This window comes from Rhinatrema bivittatum, chromosome 5, assembly GCF_901001135.1.
Source record: "Rhinatrema bivittatum chromosome 5, aRhiBiv1.1, whole genome shotgun sequence".
NCBI classification, from domain to species: Eukaryota; Metazoa; Chordata; class Amphibia; order Gymnophiona; family Rhinatrematidae; genus Rhinatrema; species Rhinatrema bivittatum.
In genome coordinates, this window is record NC_042619.1 from 237,869,536 (window position 1) to 237,893,731 (window position 24,196).

The 24,196-nt window shown below is 44.3% G+C and overlaps 1 protein-coding gene across 1 annotated transcript in view; it reads left to right on the plus strand.

The window, feature by feature from the left end:
• The window catches only part of ATP5PO (ATP synthase peripheral stalk subunit OSCP), a 56,701-nt gene that overhangs the window by 14,006 nt on the left and 18,499 nt on the right, over positions 1–24,196 (plus strand). The window contains exon 3 of the mRNA XM_029603534.1: positions 290–400. Coding sequence (XP_029459394.1) covers positions 290–400 — 111 coding nt within the window. The remainder of the gene's footprint in view (positions 1–289; positions 401–24,196) is intronic.

Below are 24,196 nucleotides of genomic sequence, written 5' to 3' on the forward strand. Positions count from 1 at the left end.
TTCTTTGGTGTTAACACGTAATGTGCCATGTAATCTTGTAATCATTAGGCTAGCTCTTACAGCTTTGCACTGCTTCTTAAATAGATGTATTTACAGAAAAATGGCCCAAACCTCATTTTAATAAAATATATATATTGTTCATCTCACAATATGGATCAGATCTCTAGGTTTTCCCATGTTTTCATCTGTAAGTAGACTGGTTTGAATTAGTGAGCTGCCTCCTAGATTCTATCTAGGTTGTGACCTGTTGCTGCGTCCTTTTGTTTATTTCTTGGTTTTCGTTTTCTAGCCTCCAATACAGATATATGGACTGGAAGGTCGCTATGCTACTGCTCTTTACTCTGCAGCCTCAAAGCAGAAGAAGCTGGACCAGGTGGAGAATGAGCTCCGCAGAGTATTGGTAAGGATCCCTCAGTCATTCTGTTCTCCCTGGGGAAGCATTTATTTAATTTTATTTATTTATGTAAAGTTGTTTTTTTTATACCGACATTCGTTTGCACATCCTAACGGTTTACATGAAATTACATTAATTTAGACTAATCTAGCCTTTCTTTGCTATATATTTGCAGTATTTGGCATTTTCTGGTGATACAATTCTTGTCTGAGCATGTTTTATTTGTTCTTATGCATATCTGTGAGCCATTTAGAACCTGAGATAATGCGACTTGTTTGAAATAAATTAATCTGTTATGTTTTCATCTATTTCTACTTGGAACTATGAGATATTTTAAGATGTGTAAATACTCATTTAAAGAATTAATATAAATAGCTTTCACTGGCATTTTAATTGAACATCTTTGAGGAGAAATCTGTCTACTGTAAATCTTTTAGAAACTTTGGTAACTGGGAGGGAGGAGTCAAGATGGCAGCAAGTCGGTAACCATCCGTGAACTTGCTAGAACCTACCTGTCGGGCGTGACGGTCTCCGCTGACAGACTTGGAAGAGGAGCCTCCGCTTCATCTGGGGAGATATCCCTAAGCCCCCTGGCCTTAAGGACACCGTCGGCATTTTCTCCTTCCTTCCCTCCGGATTCAGTGCTTGCAGGCTTGACTTTGGTTGGTGCGGGAGCTGCCGCGGAAGGCGTGGTCGACATCCAACTTTGATGGCAGCGAGTGTGGGTTTGGAGGCTGCCATTACCTCTCCCTGTCTGGGTATCGGATTGCTAAATGGCTCAAATAAAAGTTTTTTCTTTACATGCGAAAGAGCTGAACTCCCCTATTAAAAGAAAACTATTGCTGAAAGAGGCAGAGGGTCTGAGAGCAAATATTATTTTTTTGTCAAGAAACACTTTAATATTAAGCTCTTATTTCTCACGCCGTCCTGCCGCTGCCCCGACCGGAAAAACACACGAAACAAGGCCCGCCTACCTATACTTACCGGCAGCCAATAGGAAAGGGCACAGAGGCCCTTTAAAGTTACAGCAGATCCGGCGTCGCGCGCCGAAGGAGCGCGACAAAGGGGCCTGCCCCTTTGAGCGCCCCTTCGAGCAGCCCCGGCAGACAGCCCAGAAGGTTATCGTCTGTTCTCCGTTCATACGCGGTCATATCCAAGCGGACACTGAGCATTGCAGTAAGTTCCAACTTCTTCTGTCATGCACTTTCCGGAAAGGACAGCAAAATACCCCGTATAACCAGCCCAAGCAAAGCCCGGCTAAACAGTACTGCTGGTATAGTATTTAAGACCAGCCAAGATCTAATGGTAATCTGAATTACTGAAGGATAACTCCCTAACTTGTCTCCCGTTTCTGTTGCTGAATAGTTACGCTACCTAATCCTCTGAACCATCCCTACTTTCCCTCCACCTACGTAAGTTAGGTAACACATTAATGCGCCTTCCCTAAGACCCCCCCCTTTAAGGAAAGACCCCGTCTCTTGTCTCATGCTAGACTTACTGCTTTTGTACCTCAGTCAGTTTTTGTATCTCAGTCAGCTGCTCCTAACCTGCTTTGTTCTCCAGACACCCTAAAATGTGATACTTTCTGTCTTCACTGTATAATCTCTGTATACCCGGCTTTATACATTATTTTGTCTGTAAAGTGCATTATATTGGTTTTCTGTAATTTGCATTATATTTGTATTCGCACAACTCGCTACCTGCATTACACTGCAGTTCAACAATGCCTCCTCTAATCGGCGATTCCTCCTTATCATACCAGCCAGGACACCACCCAAATTTTCCCCTTTCATTCACACATCAGACCACACAACACAAGACCACTCACAACAAAAGAAGGCTTATCCCAATACACACCCTCACACGCACACAAGCCATCAGTCTCTCACTCATTTCCATTATCCTGTTTAACGCACAATCACTCCAAAAGAAAACCCATCTCTTACATGACATTCTTACTGACTCTAAACCAGAAATATGCACTGTCACTGAAACCTGGTTCAAACAACATGACACTCCCCTCATCAACCAACTACCCTTAGATAACTACGATGTGTTCTCAATCCCTCGGGAAAAAGAAGAGAGGAGGTGGCATACTCCTGGCCGTAAAAAAGGACTTTCAACTCTTGTCCCAGAAATGTGATATCCCAAATCAGTACGAAATTGGCTTCTTCAAATCGAAATCACTCCAACTGTGTCTCATCTATACCCCCCAGGTCTCCTAGAGAAAGATTCATCCCCCCTTATTGAATTCTTTGCAAACTCACTGTCCCCTGACGTACCCACAATTCTCCTAGGAGATTTTAACTTACACGTAGATACCTCCCCGCAATCCCCAGCCTGCGAAGCATTCCTGTCCTCCCTCGAAGCTATGGGTTTCCAACAAATTGTGAACTCTCCCACACACAAAGCTGGCCACACTCTTGATCTGATTTTTATCAACTCCCCCATCAACATAAGCAACCCCCCCCTCCCCCTCATGCATGGCAGTACCCTGGTCTGATCACTCCCTGATTCAGACTAAACTCACCCTTCCACAAAAGTCCCCTACCCTGCCCCGTCAGCCCATATCTTTCAAATTTCGCAAATCCTGCACTGTAGACACCATCACACAAGCATGCTCGGACATAGACAATCAAATTGACCTCTCTGACCCAGGTGGAGCAGGCGTTATCTGGGGATATCTCACCCTTAGCATTGCCAATAAACATTGCCCGCTAACAACGAAAACTGTCAACCCAAACCGTAGAAATAGAAAACCCTGGTACGCGCCTGACCTCAGAGATCTTAAAACCCAACTCAGAGCTGCGGAAAGGTCCTGGCTCAAACACCAATCCCCCGCAACCAAAACAATCTACTACCAACGTATGCACGAATATAGAAATTCCATCCTTCAAACTAAACGTGAATACTACGCCAAAAAAATACATGGTCTGCAACATAACCCCAAGGCCCTCTTCTCTATGGTTGCTGACCTAACCTCTCCCTCCCACACACAACAACCAGCAAATCCCTCTAAAAATCGTTGCAATGAGTTAGCACAATTTTTTAAAAATAAGGTCTCCTCCATCACTGCACAATTCTCTCACAAAAACTTCAATATCTGTCTTCCTACTATCAACTCTCCAGTCTCCCTCTCCTCCTTTGACTCCTCTTCCTCCCTGGAAGTAGAGAACATCCTAAAAAAATGAAACCCTCATCACATCCCTCTGAAACCATCCCCTCTAAACTCCTTCTGTCTATACCCAAGGTGATCGCCAAACCATTATCAAATATTCTTAACTGTTCTCTAGAGCATGGCACAGTCCCTAACTTTCTCAAACAAGCTGTAGTGAAACCGCTACTCAAAAAACCCAATCTTGACCCCGCCACTTTGTCTAATTACAGACCTGTTTCCAACCTACCCCTCCTAGCTAAAGTCCTTGAAAAACTAGTTAATTCACGCCTCTCCGATCACCTGGAACAAAACAATATTCTCCCATCCACCCAACATGGTTTCAGGAAGCATTTAAGAACTGAAACTTTACTGCTCTCCCTACACGATACACTCATCAGAGGAACCGACTCAGGATCCTCTTATCTGATTGCCATGCTTGACATCTCTGCTGCACTCGATACAGTCAATCACGATGTCCTCCTTAACATCCTCAGGAGTATTGGGATCACTGGCATTGCCCTCGCCTGGATACAATCGTACCTCCAAAATCGCTTTTTTACTGTCTTAGTGGATAACAATGAATCTGACCCCATCAGTCTTCCTCAAGGTGTGCCCCAAGGTTCTTCCCTCTCTTCTACCCTCTTTAATATATACATGCTTCCCCTTACCACTCTCCTCACTAACCTTCACATCAAGCATTTCATTTATGCTGACGATGTGCAACTCATATTCCCTTTCTCTGACTCTCTCCAAACTGCTCTACAAAATTGGGAATCCTGCCTTTCCTCCATCAACCAACTCCTCAATGACATGCACCTGGCTCTAAATCCCAACAAGACTGAACTATTAATCATATCTAACAGGCAACCGCTCCCAGACATCCCACTTGCATACTCATCCACCACTTCCCCTCGCACATTCGCAACTTAGGTGTCCTTATTGATAATCATCTTACCTTTAAACCATTCATCAAATCCATCATAAAGGAATGCTATTTTAAGCTACAAACGATAAAAAAAAACTCAGACCACTGCTACACTTCTCTGACTTCCGTACAGTACTCCAGTCTATTATTTTGTCTAAAATAGACTACTGTAACGCACTCTTTCTTGGCATCCCCGCAACACATACCAAGCCGTTACAACTATTACAAAACACCGCCGCTCGGATACTGTCAAATTCTAAAAAAAGAGACCATATCACTCTCACACTTATCAAACTACATTGGCTCCCAATACACTCACTAATTCTTTATAAAGCACTCTCCATCATCCACAAAAGTCTGTTAAACTCCAACCTTAATTGGATCAACCCCCCCCTCCTCCCCCGCACCTCCAATAGACCCACCCGCCCAGCCCTCCAAGGAACCCTACGTGCCCAATCCATCAAATCTTTCAAACTCTCCTCCACTATAAGCAGAGCTTTTTCTCTCGCCGGCCCCTCCATATGGAACTCCCTGCCTCATGATATACGCCTGGAGACATAAACACCCAAATTTAAAAAAAAAACTGAAAATCTGGCTCTTCCAGCAAGCCTACCCCATGTCACCCCCCAATACATAAAATTTCCTCTTTAATTTATCCTTCGATCTATGACTAAGAATGCCTTATGTCCGTTGATTTTTGTATTTTGTACATTGCTATTTTGTTTATAGTTATGTTTATAGTTTTTGTTGTATCTATTGATTTATTAATATTGCGTTGCCTTGTCAGTATTATACTCTCCCCTTGTTTAATGTATTTAATCGGTTACATGTAAGGGCTCCGCCCAATAGTTAATTGTATTTTTCTGTTTTATGTAAGGGCTCCGCCCAAAAGTTCTTGTTTTTGTGAACCGATGCGATGTGCGAACGGATATCGGTATAGAAGAGACGTTAAATAAATAAATAAAATTATCTAAAGCTTTTCCAAATCATTATTATGCCTCTTCCATGAAAAATAAATACAGAGATGTGGGGATTTTATTTGTCATTTGATTGTGGATGTTAAGGCTGTAATCAGGGACACTGAGGGGACATTTTTCATTCTAAAAGTGGTAATACATGGTGAGTTGTTTACTTTAGTAAATACCTATATGCCTAATACAGCTCAGGGTGCCTTTCTGGATTCCCTCTTTAACACTCACTGGATGGGTGGAAGGTCATCTATTGATTGAGGTTGACTTTAATCGGACATGATATCCTTTTTTAGATAATTCGAGTGGGGGAAATTGGGCTTCACGTTTTGCAGAGATCTAGACTAAAGGAAGGAAACTATTATTAAATGGGTCTTGATTGATATTTGGCATCTGAGACATCTAGTCTTGCAATTTTATTCTTCTCAAAACCACACTCTCTTCCTATTTGAGGATGGGCTACTTTCTGCTAGATTAGATGCTGGTGGGTACGACTGAGGGAGTGGGTATTGGTAATAGTTTGTGGTTTGATCATGCCTCGGTGTTGGAGTTGAGAGGGATCAGAAGGGATGCAAATTTTGAAGACTGAATGAAGATTTGCTGTCAGATAAAACATTTAATGAGTGTTTATTGGAAGAAATTAAGGAGTATTCAATCCTTAATGACACCGGTGAGGTCAGCCCAGATACATTATAGGAATGTCTGAAAGCAGTGGTGCATGGTAAACTAATCTGTCTATCATCTTTTCGTCGAAAAAAGAAAGAAGACAAAATTGAAGTTACTACAGAAAATAGCGAAACTTGAGTTAAAACATAAAGCTTGGATGATAAAACTTTAGTGACTTAGAAACAACACGTCCAGATTTAAATGTGTTAGAATTGTCAGAAATAGCATCACAGATAGCTCTGGTTAAACAAACGTTTTGAACTTGGAAACAAAGCAAGTCGCCTGTTGGCAAGATTAAAGGAAAAACTGCACAAAATCAAATTCTCAAAATTAAGAATCGAGAAGGGAAATATGTTTGATTGCAAGATAATCTCAAATAGATTTGCCTGATTCTATGAAGATCTCTATCTCTGACAGCAGTATTACAGATGCCTCTATAGAGAATTATCTTAAAACTGGAATTCTTATTATGCCTGTTGGAAACAGGATGCTTGGTCTGACCCAGTATGGCATTTTCTTATGTTCTTAAGAGCAACTAAATGGGGAAAATGAGGAGGTGCTAAAGGTGATTTTGGAATTAAAGGTGGGTAAGGCCTCAGATGTAGATGGTTAGAAGGCCAAATTCTACAAGACCTTTAAGCAGGTATTGACTAGATCTCTAGTAGCCATGTTTGATTGTTTGAGGGAAGGAGGACAGTTAGCTCAGGGGGCAAATGTGGCCAGGATCACTGTATGCATTGGCAAAAGGGTTCCGCGATCTCACGTTTTACAGTTCTTACCCAGCCTATAAGAACATAAGATATGCTATACTGGGGCAGACCAAGGGTCCATCAAGCCCAGAATCCTGTTTCCAACAGTTGCCAATCCAAGTCGCAAGTACCCAAACATTAGATAAATCACAAGCTGCTATTGCTTATTAATTAGTCATAGCAGTTTATGGATTTTTCCTCTAGGAACTTATCCAAGCCTTTTTTAAATCCAATTACACTAATTGCTATAATCACATCCTCCGGCAATGAATTCCAGAGCTTAACTATGCGTTGAGTGAAAGAATTTTCTTCGATTTGTTTTAAATGAGCTACTTGCTAACTTGGACTGCCCCCTGGTCCTTCTATTATCTGAAAGAGTAAAGAACCAATTTACATAAACTTATTCATGTCATTTCATGATTTGTAGAATTCTATCATATCTCCCCTCAGTCGTCTCTTCTCCAAACTGAACAGCCCTAACTTCTTTAGTCTTTCCTCATAGGGCAGCCATTCCATGCCCCTTATTTTGGTCGCCCTTCTTTGCAATTCATCCAGTGTAGCTATATCCTTTTTGAGATACGATGATCAGAACTGCACACAGTATTCAAGGTGCGGTCTCACCATGGAGCGATACAGAAGTTTTATAACATCCCTTGTTTTATTAACCATTCCCTTCCTAATAACTCCTGTCATTCTTTGCTTTTTTGATTGCCACAGCACACTGAGCTGTCGATTTCAATGTATTATCCACTATGATGCCTAGATCTCTTACCTGGGTGGTAACTCCTAAGATAGAACTTAACCCTTGTAGTTACACATTGTTATTTTTCCCTATATGCATCACTTTGCACTTGTCCATGTTAAATTTCATCTGCCATTTGGAAGCCCAATCTTCCAGTCTTGCAAGGTCCTCCTGCAATTCATCACAGTCCACGTGAGATTTAACTACTCTGCATAATTGTGTCATCTGCAAATTTGATCACCTCCATACCCCTTTCCAGATCATTTATAAATATATTAAAAAGCACCGGTCCAAGTACAGATCGCTGAGGCACTTCACTGTTTACCTTTTTCCACTGTGAAAACTGACCATTTAATCCTTCTCTCTGTTTCCTTTCTTTTAACCAGCTTACAATACACAAAAGGACATTGCCTCCTATCCCATGACTTTTTAGTTTTCTTAGAAGCCTCTCATGCGGGACTTTGGATTTTCAGAAGGAATTTGACAAATACACCAATCTACCGGTTCACCATTGTCCACATATTTATTCACTCCTTCAAAAAAAAAAAAAAAGTAGGAGATTTTGGCTGTGTCCCATCAAAACAGGTCTAAATCAGAGCTTTCCAAAGTGTGTGTCGCGACACTTTACTGTGCCGGTGTGTCGCGCTAGCCCGGTGCACGTGACACACCGGCAAGTGGGAGCCAATGCGGCCGCCGGTGGACCTCATCCCACTGGCGGCTTAGTACTGAAGAATCGCTGTGCTCCGTGCCGGCAGGAAGATCGGCAAGGCCGTGGTGGAGCTCACGTCACCACGGCCAGAAGAAAAAGGTGACGTCTAAACGTGCAGGTGCTCCTTCTCCTTCCTGCCCATGCGGCCCCGGAAGAAAAATATTGAAGGAGCCGCACGGGCAGGAAGGGGGAGGAGCGTCGGCCACGTGCAGAAGAGGAGCAGCGTTGTTGCTGCCAGCTAAGAAGAGGAGGAGGAGGCCCGGTAGCAGGGTCCCCACCGCGGATCGGCCCGAGAAGAGCAGGGCCACCGCTGCTGCGGATCGGCCCGAGAAGAGCAGGGCGGCCGCTGCAGAGCCCATCCTGCAGCGACCCGTGAAGAGGAGGCCCAAAGGTAAGAGAGAAGCTGAGGGCCCGTAGAGTGCGTGTGAATGCATGGGTGCCTGCCTGAGGGTGTGTCTGTGTATGAGAATGTAAGGGTGTCTTCCTGGGGTTTGTGTGTGTGAGAAGAGGTGCCTACCTGTGTGTGGTGTATGGGTGTGTGTGTGAGAATGAATTGGTGCCTGCCTGGGGGATGGTGAGGGAGTGGTATGAAAATGACTGGGAACTTGCCTGGGTGTGTGTGTGTGTATGTGAGGGAGCCAGAGAGAGTGAGAGCATGAGTGTGTATGAGAAAATCCAGGGGAGTAAGAGTTTGTGTGGGGGGTGTGTGTGGAGGGGAAGAGAGTGTCTTAGAGCCTGAGAGTGTGTCAGTGTTTGTGAGAGCGAGAGGTTATGGTGGATATAAGAGCATGAATGTGTATGTATGTGACAGTGTATGTGTGAGAGAGAATGGACATGTGAGTATGTGTGTGAGAGAGAGAGGATAACCTCCTAATCCTTGACAATATCAGGGTGACTGGAAATCAAGAGCTCCAAAGTATGGACAGCAGGGGCTTTTTAAAATCCTTATTAGTTTTAATTATTGGGTGTTATTTGATAAATGTGCTGTTTTGAAATATTTTATTGGTGTTTGGGAAATTGTAAAAAATGTATATGATTTTAATTAATAGAAATTGTATTTATCAATAGTTTTAAAATATTCTTTTATTAGTATGGTTTTACTATTATAACTGATGCTTTATGTTTCTTGATTTTATGTTTTATGAGGAATGGTGGTTCTGTTTTTCCATTGTTAATACAGAGAGTCTGGCTTCTTGGGATTTCCATTTCAGTTTTTGTCTAATTTGTGCTCCTTTATTTTGTAGTCTGTATTTGGTGAGGGTCTGTCTCTGCTCTGTGTGTGTGACCATGATGAGAGATTCTGCTAGCATAGGGATCTATAGCAATCTGTTTGTTTTGTTTCCTCAGTAGGTGGTATATTGGTATTCTAGGACCCAGTTAATATTTACCCTTGCTTTTTCACAGGTAGGGTTATTGTTGTTTGAGTCCGTGGTGTTATTACTGTTACGTTATGATGGGATTGCAGTATAGATTTTGAGCGTCTTTTTTGCTGGGTTTTGTGTTAGTTCACAATGTGCCTGGCAGTGGAAGGTGTTTGTGCTGCTGTTACTGTGAGGTGACACCAGAATTTGAAAATATCTTTTAGTATGATGAGCTGTAAGCTCATCATACTAAATTGTTTGGGGGAATTTCAGTGGATGCAGAGAGTTACAGAACTGGAGGTGCAGGATTTATATTGACATTCTGTCCCTTCCTATAAATTCCAGACTTCACTCTCATAGCCATATAGAATTAGTTGAATGAGGCTATCAATAATTTTATAGTGTGAAACTGGCCAGCTTTTTAAAATTACGCAGAAGACCTTTTGGACTTTTTTATTAACATCAAATATTCAAAAGCTGTGTCCATCAAGCTCATATATCTCATTAAAGAGGTAAATTGAATAACACAATAACTTTGTTTTATTATTGTTACTCATAAATTATAACAATAACATTAATCTTGGAATATTATATATTTTTAATATAAATGAAAGGTTTTCACAAGATAGGTTGTGTCGTGAAACATTTTATTATGTATATATTTAAGGAAACATACGTAAATTGTCAAAATACATTTTGTTCATTTAACCTTTAACCTCTGGTTTGCTAGTAGATGAATTACTGTGTCCCGAAATTATGTTTGTCTAAAAAGTGTGTCACCAACATGAAAAGTTTGGAAAGCTCTGGTCTAAATGTTTTGTGATTTTTATTCTTTATAACAGTTTCCATGATTTTTCCTGGCCCTGAAGTTAGGCTCACTGGTCTATAGTTTCCTGGATTACCCCTGGATCCCTTTTTAAATATAGGGGTTACATTGGCCATCTTCCAGTATTCAGGTACATCGGATGATTTTAACGATAGGTTACAAATTAATTGAAGTAGGTCTGAAACTTCATTTTTTAGTTCTTTCAGATCCCTGGGGTGTATACCATCGGTCCATGTGATTTACTATTCTTCAGTTTGTCAGTCAGGCCTACCACATCCCATTTCACTAATCAATTTGGATCTGAAAACTTTAGCCAAAATATTTACTTTGCAGTTAGGCAAAAAAGAGCCACTACTCATACTTGGTGACCAATCGGGGTTTGTTCCGGGAAGACTAGCTGCAGACAATGTGAGGAGAATATTAAATCTAGTTTGGTGGGTGAAACAACATGAGATTCCTGTGGTTATGTTGGCGGTAGATGCAGAGAAGGCATTTGACAGAGTTCATTGGCCTTTTTTGTTTTGGGTATTGAATAAGATGGATTTGGGATCCCACTTCACTACATGGATTCGGGCTGTATATAACCAGCCTAAAGCGTGCATCAGGGTGAATGGGGGGATAGTCAGATGCTTTTGAAGTTGGGAGGAGCACACAACAGGGCTGCCTCCTTTCACCCTTGTTATTTGTGCTTTCGTTAGAACACTTTACTGAAAAGGCTAGGACTAACTTGCATATAAGTGGGGATGACAGTTGGCGAGCAATCATACAAGTTGACTTTATTTGCGGATGACTTGATGTTCATGCTTACAAATTCAGCCCTATCATTAAAGACCCTACTAGAGGAAATGTGAGGGTACGGAGCTATCTCAGGGTTCATGGTCAACGAGGATAAATCAGAGGTACTAAATCTAACTCTGCATAGGGATATGGTGACTAGTTTGCATGCACAATTGTCCTTCAGGTGGGCTTAGCAGAGTGTGAAATACTTCGGAGCGAATTTGGATAGTCTCTTTGATCTGTATTATGGCCCCTTTTGGGAATATTCACAGACCTAGAGAGATTGGAACGACTACAGCAGTTCTGGCTGGGCAGAATTCATGCAGTCAAAATGAACATCCTCCCCAAGTTATGCTACATATTCCAGACTCTCACGATTGCCAGTCCTAATAAGATGCTGAAAGGCTGGCAGAGGAAGATCTTCCAACTTATTTGGAAGAGGAGGCTGCTTCTGGTGGTCAGAGAGATCTTGTATCAACCAAAGAGTCGGGGATTGGGGTTATCAAACTTTACTTATTATATTGAGGCATAGCTGAGAGTGGTGATAGTGTCATAGCAAGGTTTAAGTATAAACTCTGGATAGGTTTGGAACAGGAGATGGGGGGTGTCACCTCACTCAAAATGGTTATATGGCAGTCTAAAAGGCATAGGAATTTGCTTAAGGAGGAATCACCCTTCACTCAGTTAATAGCGTTATGAGAAACATATAAGAGGGACTTGGTAGGGGACAAGCTGTGCTGGCATCATACCACCTCTTTTTTTTTTTTTTTTTTTAATTTAATTTAATAGGGATTTCCCACCGGGGAGCTCTGTAGAGGCAGTAAGACATTGGATAGCTCTGGGACTTGAGTGACCGAAACGGTGTGGCATGGCAGAGGTATATCCTTGTTTGAAGACTTATGCAAGATATATCCCTTGGAGGAAAAAGATTCCCTTATTTAGTTAATCTTATGTTCATTCTAGGGGAATTGTATAGGCCCTCCAAAAGAATAAATCAATGTTTGAACAATATTATGCGAGAGCAGATGGAATGAGCAAGACCATATACAAAATATCTACATTTCTGGTTGGAGAATTGCAATATAAACAGACGTATATCTTAGCCTGAAGCACGATTTTGGTGTTTCATTGGAAGAAGCAGCCTGGTATTTGTATTATCAAATGACGGGGAGGAGCTCTTGTCTTGTCATATATTGTAGAAAATAGTTACAAGATACTTTACAGATGGTATCTGACTCCAGCTAAATTGCAAAAAATGTTTCCAGGTGTCTCCGATTTCTACTAGCATAGGTGTGGAGGGAAGGAACATTTCTATCACATATGGTGGGAATGCCCAAAGGTGGCTGGAGATTGGGACATGGTTCCTGACCTAATACATAACATCACTGGCTGTAGAGTTTTATAAAGAACCTGAGGAACCTCTTGTTCACCATAGAAGTGGGTGAGTTATAGAAGAAAGTTTAGCTCTGGATTTTGCAAATTATTATTGTGGCAAGGTGTGAGCTTGCAGCTTGGTGGCGCAAGGTTGAAGTACCATCAATGGTTAATGTACAGTTGAGATTAGCTAGAGCATATAATATGCAGACTTACAGTTCATATTCATGATATTTTGGAATTTGAAAAGACTTGGGCCCTGTACATGACCTGGAGGGGAAGCACAGGAGGCTGGTCATGAGATAAGATTTGTAAAGTTGCACACGTACCAGTTGCCGATTGGCAGTTGCCCAACTCAAGGTGGGAAGGGTCTGGAGGGTTAGGGGGGTGGGTGTAAGGAGGGGGGTGGGATGCAAATACTTAAACGGGTGTTATAGCTGTGTAATAATTGTGTGCTTTGTAAAGATTTTTCTATATTCTGGAAATGTGTTAATACTGTTCTGCAGCGATTAGTTTTATATGCTGTTGGAGAGTTTTGTTTCTGTTTAATAAACATTAAATTACAAAAAAAAAGGATTTATACATATAAAAGCATATATCTTAGCAATTTTCAAAAGGGGCACTTAACGTGATACTAACATGGCAGGAATCACAAATGTCGGAATATCTGACGCTGCAGTGTTTCGGCAGCACTTGCCGCCTGCCTCAGGGGATCAGGGATAAAAACAGTAAGAGCAAAAAGCCTAGAACAAGACTAACATTAGTTTTAGAGTAAGAATGGCAATTCCTTGATGCAGGCAGCAAATGCTGCCAAAACGCTGCAGCGTCAGATATTCCGACATTTGAGATTCCTGCCGTTTTCGTTTCAAGTTGTGTCCCTTTATGAGGCTCTATGAGGATTGCTGATTTATATTGCAAAAATCGGGACTGAGGTGCCCGCAATTCAGTGGACTATTAAGCCTTCGATTTCTTAAAAAAATGCACTGTGAACTATCTAAGAATACCATGCCTGAAGATTAGAGTAAGAACAACTGAGTACATGACAGATTGTTTGTTTGGATTTACCGAGGCATGAACCGTCCCCGGGTGCCGGTGCTGACTGAACATCGTAATCTTCACGCTCCCTGACTGTTGGTCTATTGCTTCCTGCAACCGCTTCCGAGTGAAGTACTGTGCTATGATTAAGTTTGTCTAAATGGATTATAATGCTTTTAATGCAATGTTTTGTTGGTATTACAATTTTTTGATGCAATACCTCAGTTTGGTTTTATGAAAAGGTGTTTTGTTTTTTTTCCCTCTTCATACAAAAGAAGAATTGAGTGGATTTTGTTTTTTCTTGTCTCTTGATTTTCTTTTTTTGATTTTTGTTTAGGTTGTTATGTAGTGTGGTTTGCATAGTATATGGTTTATCTTAGTCTTTTTGATAGTATGTATGCTTTGTGTGCTTGGAAGTTGAGGGAAAGATAGGGTTTCAGAGGTCTGTGTTATATTTCTAGATAATAATACTTTAGGGTAAAACTACGATTAGGGATTCCAACCAATAAAGATTTAAATAAGAGGCTTGATTAAGTTTCATATTTGTGAGCATATTTGCTTTTTTTGGTTTTGCGGTGACATGCATTTCAACTGTGGGACTTTATACAGCCAGGTGTGCCTTTCCAAATCCTGTCCAATCAATTGAATTTACTACAGGTGGATTCCAAATTGGAGAAGCATAAGGATGATTAATCATTTTCCACATTGTTCCGTTTCAGCCATATTCTAAAATAAATATGCATTTTTTTCCCTCCTCAATCTACACAGAAAATCCCATAATGACAAAGCAAATTCAGCTTTCCTAGCGTGTAGCAGATGGACTCAGGACCAATGGGTATAGTGTACTCCTGATAGCAGTTGGAGACGGATCAGATTTCAAACTGACGTCAGCCCTAGTACATATACCCCTGCAGGAAGTGCAGCTCTTCAGTATTTTCCGTCTCCATAGCAGTTCGGGACTCTGTGCGCACTCGCACAGCATTAGAGTAATTTACCAAAGAAACACAAAAAAAGAAGAAATCTTACCTCTACAGACGAGCCCCGTGGTGACACCCCTTGGGTCCCTCCCCAAGTTGAGAGTTCCCGAGGTGATTTCTGCAATCCCTCGGAGGTTGGCCTTGGACCGGCAGCCGACCCCCACAGCTGGAGACCATCTGGAATGAGACCGGGAAACGCCGAGACAAGGTAAGGTAGAAAACTTTAAAGTCTCCGAAGTTCGAAGAGTTGCACAGCCGGCGCCAGTGCCACCGGGTTGATCAGCCCTAGCAGGGCTAGGCCCCGGTCAGATTAAGGGGTCCTCCCACGTGGAGACCCTCCGAGGTGGTCGCCATACTGGCCGTGTGGTCGCCGTCCCGACCCGTGCGCACAGAGGCGAGCCATGCACACAAATCTCTTGTGCACACATTGGCACGCACATAAATGCTGTGCACATAGCAACGTGCACAACCACATGCCTACTGTGCCGGGTGCATAAGTTTGGCCCGTGCGCACAGCGGCGCGCGCATCTTATTGAGCGCGCACCCAACTTATGCTCACAACCTCGACGTACCGGAGCGCATAACTAGGCCGCCCGGTCCTTGTATTTTTTATGTGCACAAGCCATGGCACCACCGGATAAGAAACTCAGGGCCTTTGCCCAGCATGCCACATCAGAGCTGCGCAGCATGAGGAGGCCACAGCCCTGTGTATACAGTGCGAGGAGGCCCTGGGGGGGATTCAGCCCATGGGCCTCCCCAGCCGGTGCCGGGATCCAGCTTCTCTAACAGTACGCTGGACCTCGCGTCTCCCAAACGGGGCTCCTCAGGGACACAGCGCCTCTTAATTTAGACCCAGCATCTATCTCCTGGGTTGAATTCTTCAAAGGCCTGCATACCTTCGTCCACATGCAGCCGGGGCCTTCGATAACACGGCCACAGCCTCTGCCAGAGGACCTCAACATCCCGGGACCCTCTATGCCCAGAGAAGTGCCTCTGCCGCCCAGAAGCCCTACCCATGGGGACACGGACAACTCAGACGGCGATTCAGAACCCCTGGAGCAAGGGGAACTTCCCCCCCCTGGACCGAACCCCACCAAACCATGAGGCATTTCTTCACCAAGGACGAGCTTCCAGACCTAGTCGCACACAGCCTGAAAGAGCTTGCTATCCTGGGCACAAGAACCTTGGGGGAACCTAAGACAAACCCCCTCCTTAGAGGGACTCCGTCAGACCTCCCGTCATTCCCATTGTTACAAGCCGTCCAGCAGCTAATGGACTTGGAATGGGAAGCCCCAGAGATCACGTTCAAAGGGGGGCGGGCCCTGGCAGCCATGTACCCTCTGGAACCCGCTGCCAAAGATCTCCTGGCATGTCCGAAAATGGATGCCATGGTCTGCGCGGTCTTGAAGTCCACTACTATTCCAGTCGAGGAAGGAGCAGCACTCAAGGATGCCCAAGACAGACGTCTGGAATCCATCCTCAAACAGTCTTTTGACGTCTCTGCAGATCGCGGCCTGCTGTGCCGTGGTGACACGTGCCTGCTTATCACAGACCAGGAACAACACTCCCGGGAAGCCCTGGAACCAGCAGTATCATTCCTCACGGATGCTGCTTCTGATCTAGTGCACACCGCAGCTAGAGGCGTTTTATCTGCCGTGGCAGCCAGAAGACAACTCTGGCTCCGAAGCTGGTTGGCCGACGCATCGTCCAAAATGAGACTCACAAGGATGCCCTTCAAGGGAACCCTCCTGTTCAGAAGCGAAGTAGAGAAGCTAGTCAACAAATGGGGTGAATCCCCACTGCCGTGGCTACCGGAGGACAGGAATAAGAGAAACCAGCGAACCTTCCCCCGAACTTCTAGGGGCAGAGGATCACAGCACTTCAACCCATACAGAAGCACATATCAAGCGGCTTGCCCCACAGGCAGGAGCCAGTCCTTTTGGAACAAGCACAATAAAAGGGGAACCGGCTCAGGGCCAGGTCCCAGCCACACCCCACATTGAAAATCAGCCAACCCATCCAAGGGAAGAAGCCATAGGGGGCAGACTTGCCCTATTCTACCAAAGATGGGTCAAGAGAACCTCGGACAAGTGCGTCCTAGCCATCATTCGGGAGGGATATTATCTGGATTTCCACCGCATCCCTCTGGACAAGTTTGTGGAATCCCCTGCCACGACCCCTCCAAGAGGACGGCAGAGGAAGCTACACTGACCAGATTACTCGCCTTAGAGGCTATAACACCAGTACCCTCACAACAAATAAATACTGGACACTATTCCATCTATTTTATCGTTCCCAAGAAAGAAGGGACATTCTGGCCCATCCTGGACCTCAAGTCTGTCAACTGCCACCTGAAGATTCATCGCTTCCGCATGGAAACCCTACGCTCGGTCATAAGGGCAATACAACCGGGAGAGTTCCTTACATCCCTGGATCTGTCGGAAGCCTACCTGCACATTCCGGTCCATCAAGAGCATCAGCGTTTTTCTACGCTTCACGATCCTGGACCATCACTACCAATTCCGGGCACTACCATTCGGGTTAGCCACAGCACCCTGGACATTCACCAAAATCATGGTAGTAGTGGCAGCAACACTGAGGAAGGAAGGAATCCTCATACACCCTTATCTGGACAATTGGCCAATCAGGGCGAAATCCCCAGAGGAAAGTCATCAGGCAACCAACAGAGTCAAAACTCTACTGGAGAGCCTTGGGTGGGTGGTCAACACAAACAAGAGCTGTTTGCAGCCCTCCCAATCCCTAGAATACCTGGGAGTTTGGTTCGACACCAAACAAGACAAGGTCATCTTGACACCACCAAGGAGATCAAAACTGATGACCTGGGGATCGGGAGAGAGGAGTGCCTGACTCGCCTACCTGCAGAGCCAAATCGGGGATTGCCGGTGAGAAGGAGGAACAGCTTCAACGAGCTGGCTGACGTCATCAGTGCAGGACCGCGGGACGCTTGAAAGCCCGACGCCGGCGCGCGGCTTTGACCGCCTTAGATTGCCTTTGATAGACCTCGCCTTATAAATTTTTTCTTAAACTGATTTTGGATATATGGGTAGGAAACGTAAGGCGAAAGTCTATACCTCCTCTCCTGCTCCAAATAATATCGGACCGATGGATGCCCATATTAAGGTATTGCCAAAGACAGACTGTGAAAGTGCCACTTTAGAAGTGTCCCTGAGTCCGGGCAATGGCCCGACTATACCTCCGCAACCTCCAGGAGCTCTTATGGTGGAAGGAACTATCGAGGACAGTCGGGCAAGTGTGAGTAGGGGAGATGGAGATTGTTCTCTCCCTGAAAATTCTTTTGATGGAATATCGCTTAGAACTGTAGATGGACCTACACCACGAGCCCCCAGTAAAAGTCTGCTGAGCCCTAAAGAGCCATCAGACATTACGCTGAGAGACTTGTGGAAAATGTTAGTCAGGTTAGACTCTAATGTCTTGCAAGTAAATGCATCGCTTACTTCTCTAGTAAATGCAAATAAAAGTTCGATAGAAGAACAGGGAAAAAGATTGATAGAGGCAGAAACTGCTATAAAGTCTATAACTGGAAATGTACAAAATATTCAAAATGCTGAAAGTATGCATTCAGAGCTAGAAAATGTGGAAAATGTTGCGTATCAAAAATCTGCGCTTGGTTAATTTTCCAATTACGAGGTTATTGTCACCATATGAAATGTTCAGGAAATTCCTGATGATAAATCTTTCATATGAAGCTGATAAAATTCCAATTATATCTAAGATTTTCTATTTCCCTTTACAACCCAGAACTTCACAAGATGGAGAGAAGTCCAGGGATTTCCTCCTTTTTGGAGGAATCACTCGATATTATAAATAAAAACTACTTTATTTGTCTCTTTCTCGAGAGAAAGAAAGATCAAGTGTTCGAGAAGTTTTTTAGGAACAAAGATTGCTCCTTTTGTAGGCAAAGAGTATACTTATTTCCTGATGTCTCGAGGCCTACATAGGCCTTCGAAGACAATTTCTTGCCCTGAAAAGTAAAGCCCTAGAGATTGGGGCAACATTTTATTTAAAATTTCCTTCTAATTGTTAATTTTCAGGGAAATAAATTTATATTCTCTGACCCCTTACATTTGGAGACATTTCTTGCAGACAAATCTGAGCCTAACAGAGTTTAATAACATCTTACTGTAAGGCCAATAGAAAAATTTTGCTGCACTCTCTCTCTCCTTATTAGATTTATTTGTGTGGTTATAAGAGTTATGGTGTGATCCCCCAGTTATATTTTCTTGTTCAACATTTTCAGATTATGGTTAAATCTTATTTGAAAGATATTGGATGTTGTATAACAAGATTTCTTTTATTTTGAAATTATGGTGATGTAGCTGAGCGGACGTTTCTGCTTTGGCTCCGTGCGTCACCCCTCCACAATCTGCGGTCATCTCCTCCATACCTCCACTGAAAACGCAATTTTCACGCCAGACGGCATCGCTTCATGTCTATAGATCGATTTATGCTGAAAAACTCGGGGAGCATGCCCTTAAAGGGAAGCAAAAAAGAGAAAGAAAAAGCAGGCCCTGCAGCGCTCAAAATGGCGGATGCCTCGGCAAGGCAGACTCCACCTAACTCGCCGAATGCTTCCACACCCTCCCAGGACCTCACTCTAAATGTCACCAATGCAGTGGTGGCCGCTCTGGACGGGCGGTTTACTGCGTTATTAACGCAGATAAAAGAGCTGAAGGACTCCTTTGCCGAACTCCCACCGAGACTTGCAGAAATAGAAACAAGGGTTTCTGATCTAGAGGATGTCTCCTTAACCACGCAAAGCAGAGTGCAAGTCCTCGAATCGACGGTGGCTGCCCAAACAGAGAAGATCGACGATTTAGAAAACCGGGCGCGGCGAAACAACATCAGATTCGCGGGGGTTCCCGGAATCAGAGGGAGAGGCCGATTTAGAGGCCCTATTGGAAACATGGCTTCCGAAGGCTTTGGACTTACCCGACCTCGGCCGCGACTTCCATATAGAAAGAGCACATAGACTGGGCAGACGAAGAGACGGCGATCCGCGACCGCGGTTAATCATCGCTAAGCTGTTAAACTGGTCTCAGAAACAAAAAATCTTTCAAGCTTACCGAACGAAACGCGTTTTGAAATACAAGGATGTGGACGTTCGATTATTCCAGGATTACTCCGCGTCAATATCACAGAAACGCAAACTGTTTAGCCCTATCTGCACGGATCTCTTTAACAAAAACATCCGTTTTCAGCTTGCATTCCCGGCCACTTTGAAGTTTAAGCATGGAGGTAAGGAGCATGTTTTTACTGATGCCGAACAAGCTAAGGAATTCATAACATCTATATGATGTGTGCACGTTAGACTTTTTTTTACTATGTTCATGGTTTCATAATGCAATAATCCAGCTTGAGGAAGATGAGCAATGCGTGCTAATTACACGGACTATTACACCTGGAGCGTACTCGCTATGTCCCAGGCCTACAGACTTTGCTATTGCTGGCAAGGCGGAACTTCCATCTTGGGACCCGGCCACGCTGGTTACTTAGCGGTGGGGGTCACCTCTCAATTAAGACCGGGACATACATGGCGTCAACCAAACAGGGTCATGCTCCAGTGCTAGGGCCTGTACCGGGTGCACTTGCATGCAGACAGAGATTGGGCACGCCGTCTGACCAATCGGGTTTCTATGGCTGGTATGGCTATTTCTGCGACTAAAGACCTTTTCAGCAGGATTTTAACTGCGTCATGCGAATTTCCCACCCGGGAAGCAGGGTTACCAACGGAGCAAGTCCCTTCATGCACCGATCCACCCAGCGGGCTTTCTGCATTGTGTGCCGATGGAGGGCCGACGGGGGACCTGGACATACTAAGGACCACACGTATTTTTGGGGCAGTCTTCTGTTGTGCTCGCTCCGGGGGCTACCGACGGTACAGCAGGCCCCTGAGGCGGCAGTTTGTTGGGTTTCATCGGCTCCGAGTGTGCAACGTGCCCAACTCTGCGGCTGGCTGACGAACCTGTTGGGATTAGTGACTCTTGGTGAAGTGCTCATCTTATTCATTGTTATCTTTTGCATGTTCTTGGCTTTAATGTTCTGCTCTATTTGTGGGATTGTGGAGGGGTGGAGGTCACGACACATCAGTAGTGAACCCCCCAGAGGTTCCCTTGAGAGAGGGAATTTCCTGAGAGCTTAATGCACCTCGGAGATCGAGGTTGGGTTACTAGGGGGGAGCAGGGGTGGGTGGGTAGGGGGGGAGTACGCAGCACTGGGTATTTTCTTTTTTTTTTTGTTTTTCCACTGTCTTGACATTTTCCAAACGGAGAAGTGGCTCAGTAGCATAGGAATTTTCTTGTTACGGTGTGTGGCAAATGAGATGATGGGCTTAGGCTGGGGGGCCCCTCATCACCTCCAGGTACTTTACCTCGGTAATGACCTTTTTAAACTGTCCTGGGTAAGAACCATCTGAAGCTGGCCAGCCTTAATGTGAATGGCCTTGGGCACCCGATTAAGAGAACTAAAGTATTACAATTTTTAAAAAGAACTAAAGTGCAGATTGCCTGCTTACAGGAAACGCATCTGAATGAGACAGAATCAAAGAAATTATGCAGAGATTGGGTCGGCCAATGTTTCTTTTCTGCTGCCTTGGGAAGGAAAGCGGGGGTTGCGATTTTGGTACACAAAAGCCTCTCGTTTCAGATAGCCAAGGAATTGATAGACCCGGAGGGGAGGTATATCTTGATCACTGGGAAATTAAATGGTAAAGATATTACTATAGGGAATATATATGGCCCCAACTCTCCCTCTTCAGAATTTTTTGCAAAAATCACGAATCTGTATCACACTCATGGTATTGGTAGGAGATTACTAGTGGGGGACTTTAACAGTGTCCATGACCCCCTTCTGGACAAACTCCCTGGCACACGCCATAGTACAAAAAAACCTACCCTGATTTGCCAACTTTGTAAAGACTTACATTTTATGGATTATTGGAGGGTTCTGCATATTGAAGACAAAGATTATACCCATGTGTCCAAAGCACATGGTACCCTTTCCAGAATTGATTACATCTTGGGGGATGTTTCCCTTTTTCCCCTCATTGCGGCTACTGGGATTGACACCCTGGCAGTGTCAGATCATGCTTTAATATGGGCAAACTTGAATTGGGAGGATTCTATACCAAAAAGCCAATGTTGGAAATTCCCCACTTTTATAAAAGATGATAAAAGTTTTCAAGACTTTTTGAAAGACAAATGGGCACAATTCATAGAGCATAATGCACAACACCGAGATGACCCGGCCCTACTTTGGTAAACGGGAAAGGCAGTAATGCGAGGGGAAATCATTTCTTTCCTCAGGCATAGAAACAAAGTACTAAATGCCTTGATACTAGATCTCACCCAGCAATTACAGCAGGATAAGAGAGCGATGATTCAGGACCCCTCCCCGCACAATTGGGCTCAATATCATACAACATTGGGCATGCTTCAGGCTAATTTACAACAAAGGGCACTGAAATCTTTCCAATTCAAGGAACACACCTTCTTCCGCTTTGGCAACAAGTCAGGGAAGGTATTAGCCAATCTAGTTCGCACTCGATTTAGCAAGTCATACATTGAAAAACTTAAGAACCATAAGGACACTTGGGTGACTAAAGGGGAAGAGATCTGTGAGGTATTGCGCACGTTTTATGAGCAGCTCTATACTGAAGATCGGTTGGGGAATTCTGAGGAGGAGGACATTTTCTTTGAAAAATTGGAGTTGCCCTCTTTAACGGAGGCCCAAAGAACCAGACTCAATAATCCCATCACGAAATCTGAAATTCTTTTGGCAATCACGCAGAGTAAATCTGGGAAAGCACCGGGGCCCGATGGCTTTACGTATGATTTTTATAAAATTTTGGGGGACGGGGCGGCGGACATGTTGCAATCCTTCTATAGTCAGGCGCTAGTGTCCCATAAATTCCCACCGGATTTTAATAAGGCGTACATCACAGTGCTTCCTAAACCTGGTAAAGATCCGGGCCTGCCGGCTTCCTATAGACCTATATCTTTATTGAACTGTGATCTCAAGCTCCTGGCCAATGTTCTGGCGACTAGATTGAGTTTGGTTCTACCAGGCCTGATCTCCCCATCTCAGGTGGGCTTTAAGGGGCGCTCCTCCAGCTCCCATATTGTTAAATTGCTTACGGCTATGTTCTCCTGTCAAACCATGGGTGTGCCTTCTATTGCCGTCAGCTTTGACTCGGAAAAAGCATTTGACCGAGTGTCTTGGGCTTACCTATTTTCAGTACTCTCCCGTTTTGGGCTGACAGGTGATATCTTAACCTACCTTTCCCTGTTATATACTGAACCGACTTCTCATATTATCGCGAATGGCCTGCTATCCCACGCCTTCCTCCTCCGCCGAGGAGTCCGACAAGGCTGCCCTCTCTCACCCCTTTTATACATATTAGCTATTGACCCTTTACTCCGATATATAGCTATGGACCCCTTGGTCACTGGATTTCATGTCAAGGGACACACATTTAAAACCGCAGCATTCGCCGATGACATCCTAGTATTCTTAACACACCCACAATCTGCCCTGCCACGAGTCCTATCCTTACAACGCCGATATGGAAGGTTTTCCGGCCTCAAAATAAATGCTGATAAGTCTGAGGCGCTGGACATCTTTGGGAATCTTGAGGTGAACTGGGGTTCCCCCTTCCCCCTAAGGTGGGCCAAGGGCTCTATCAAATATCTTGGCATTCAGATCCCTGTCTTACTTAATACCATATATAAAGCGAACGTGGGACCTATACTAGCTAAAATGAAAGATAGACTCTTGAAATGGCATGACCTTCCACTCTCGCTAATGGGGAGGATCCATTTGCTTAAAATGGTAGAGGTTCCCAAATGGTTGTATCTGTTACAAATGCTCCCTGTCTGGTTATCCAAGGGGGATTTGACAGAAGTCAACAGGTCCATGCGACACTTTCTCTGGAGGGGTCGCAGAGCGAGGTTGGCCTTTCGATACCTTGCCTGTGCTAAGGAGGAGGGGGGTCTGGCGTGTCCTGACCTCAGACGGTACAATCTTCTGTGTATGATGCGCCACATTCGTGATTGGGTACTGGGTACGGAATTTTTTTCTCCTACGTCCTTTTTACAAGCTAGTTTTCAGGGCATTTCTCCAGCGGTACTGTTACAAATGGGCTCAGCACAGCTCCCGGCAGACTGTAAACATTTCCTCCTACTGCGGTCAGGTAGGCAAGAGTGGTCCCAATTATGTAAATGGCTGGGCCTGCCGTATATGAAAACTGCCTACCTTCCCATTTGCCACAACCCTCACTTTCTTCCAGGGCAGGAGCACACAGTCTTTCAGCAATGGGCTTCCAAGGGGCTTACGCACATGGTGCAAATCTTACAGCCTCAGTCAGACACTGTGTATAGTTTTCAGGAACTTCAAACCCTTTTTGACCTTCCCCGAAGGGATTTTTTTGCTTTTTTGCAGATCAGACACTATGTTCTCACCAATAGGTTACATGAGCTGGACTATAACTTAAGGGCCCG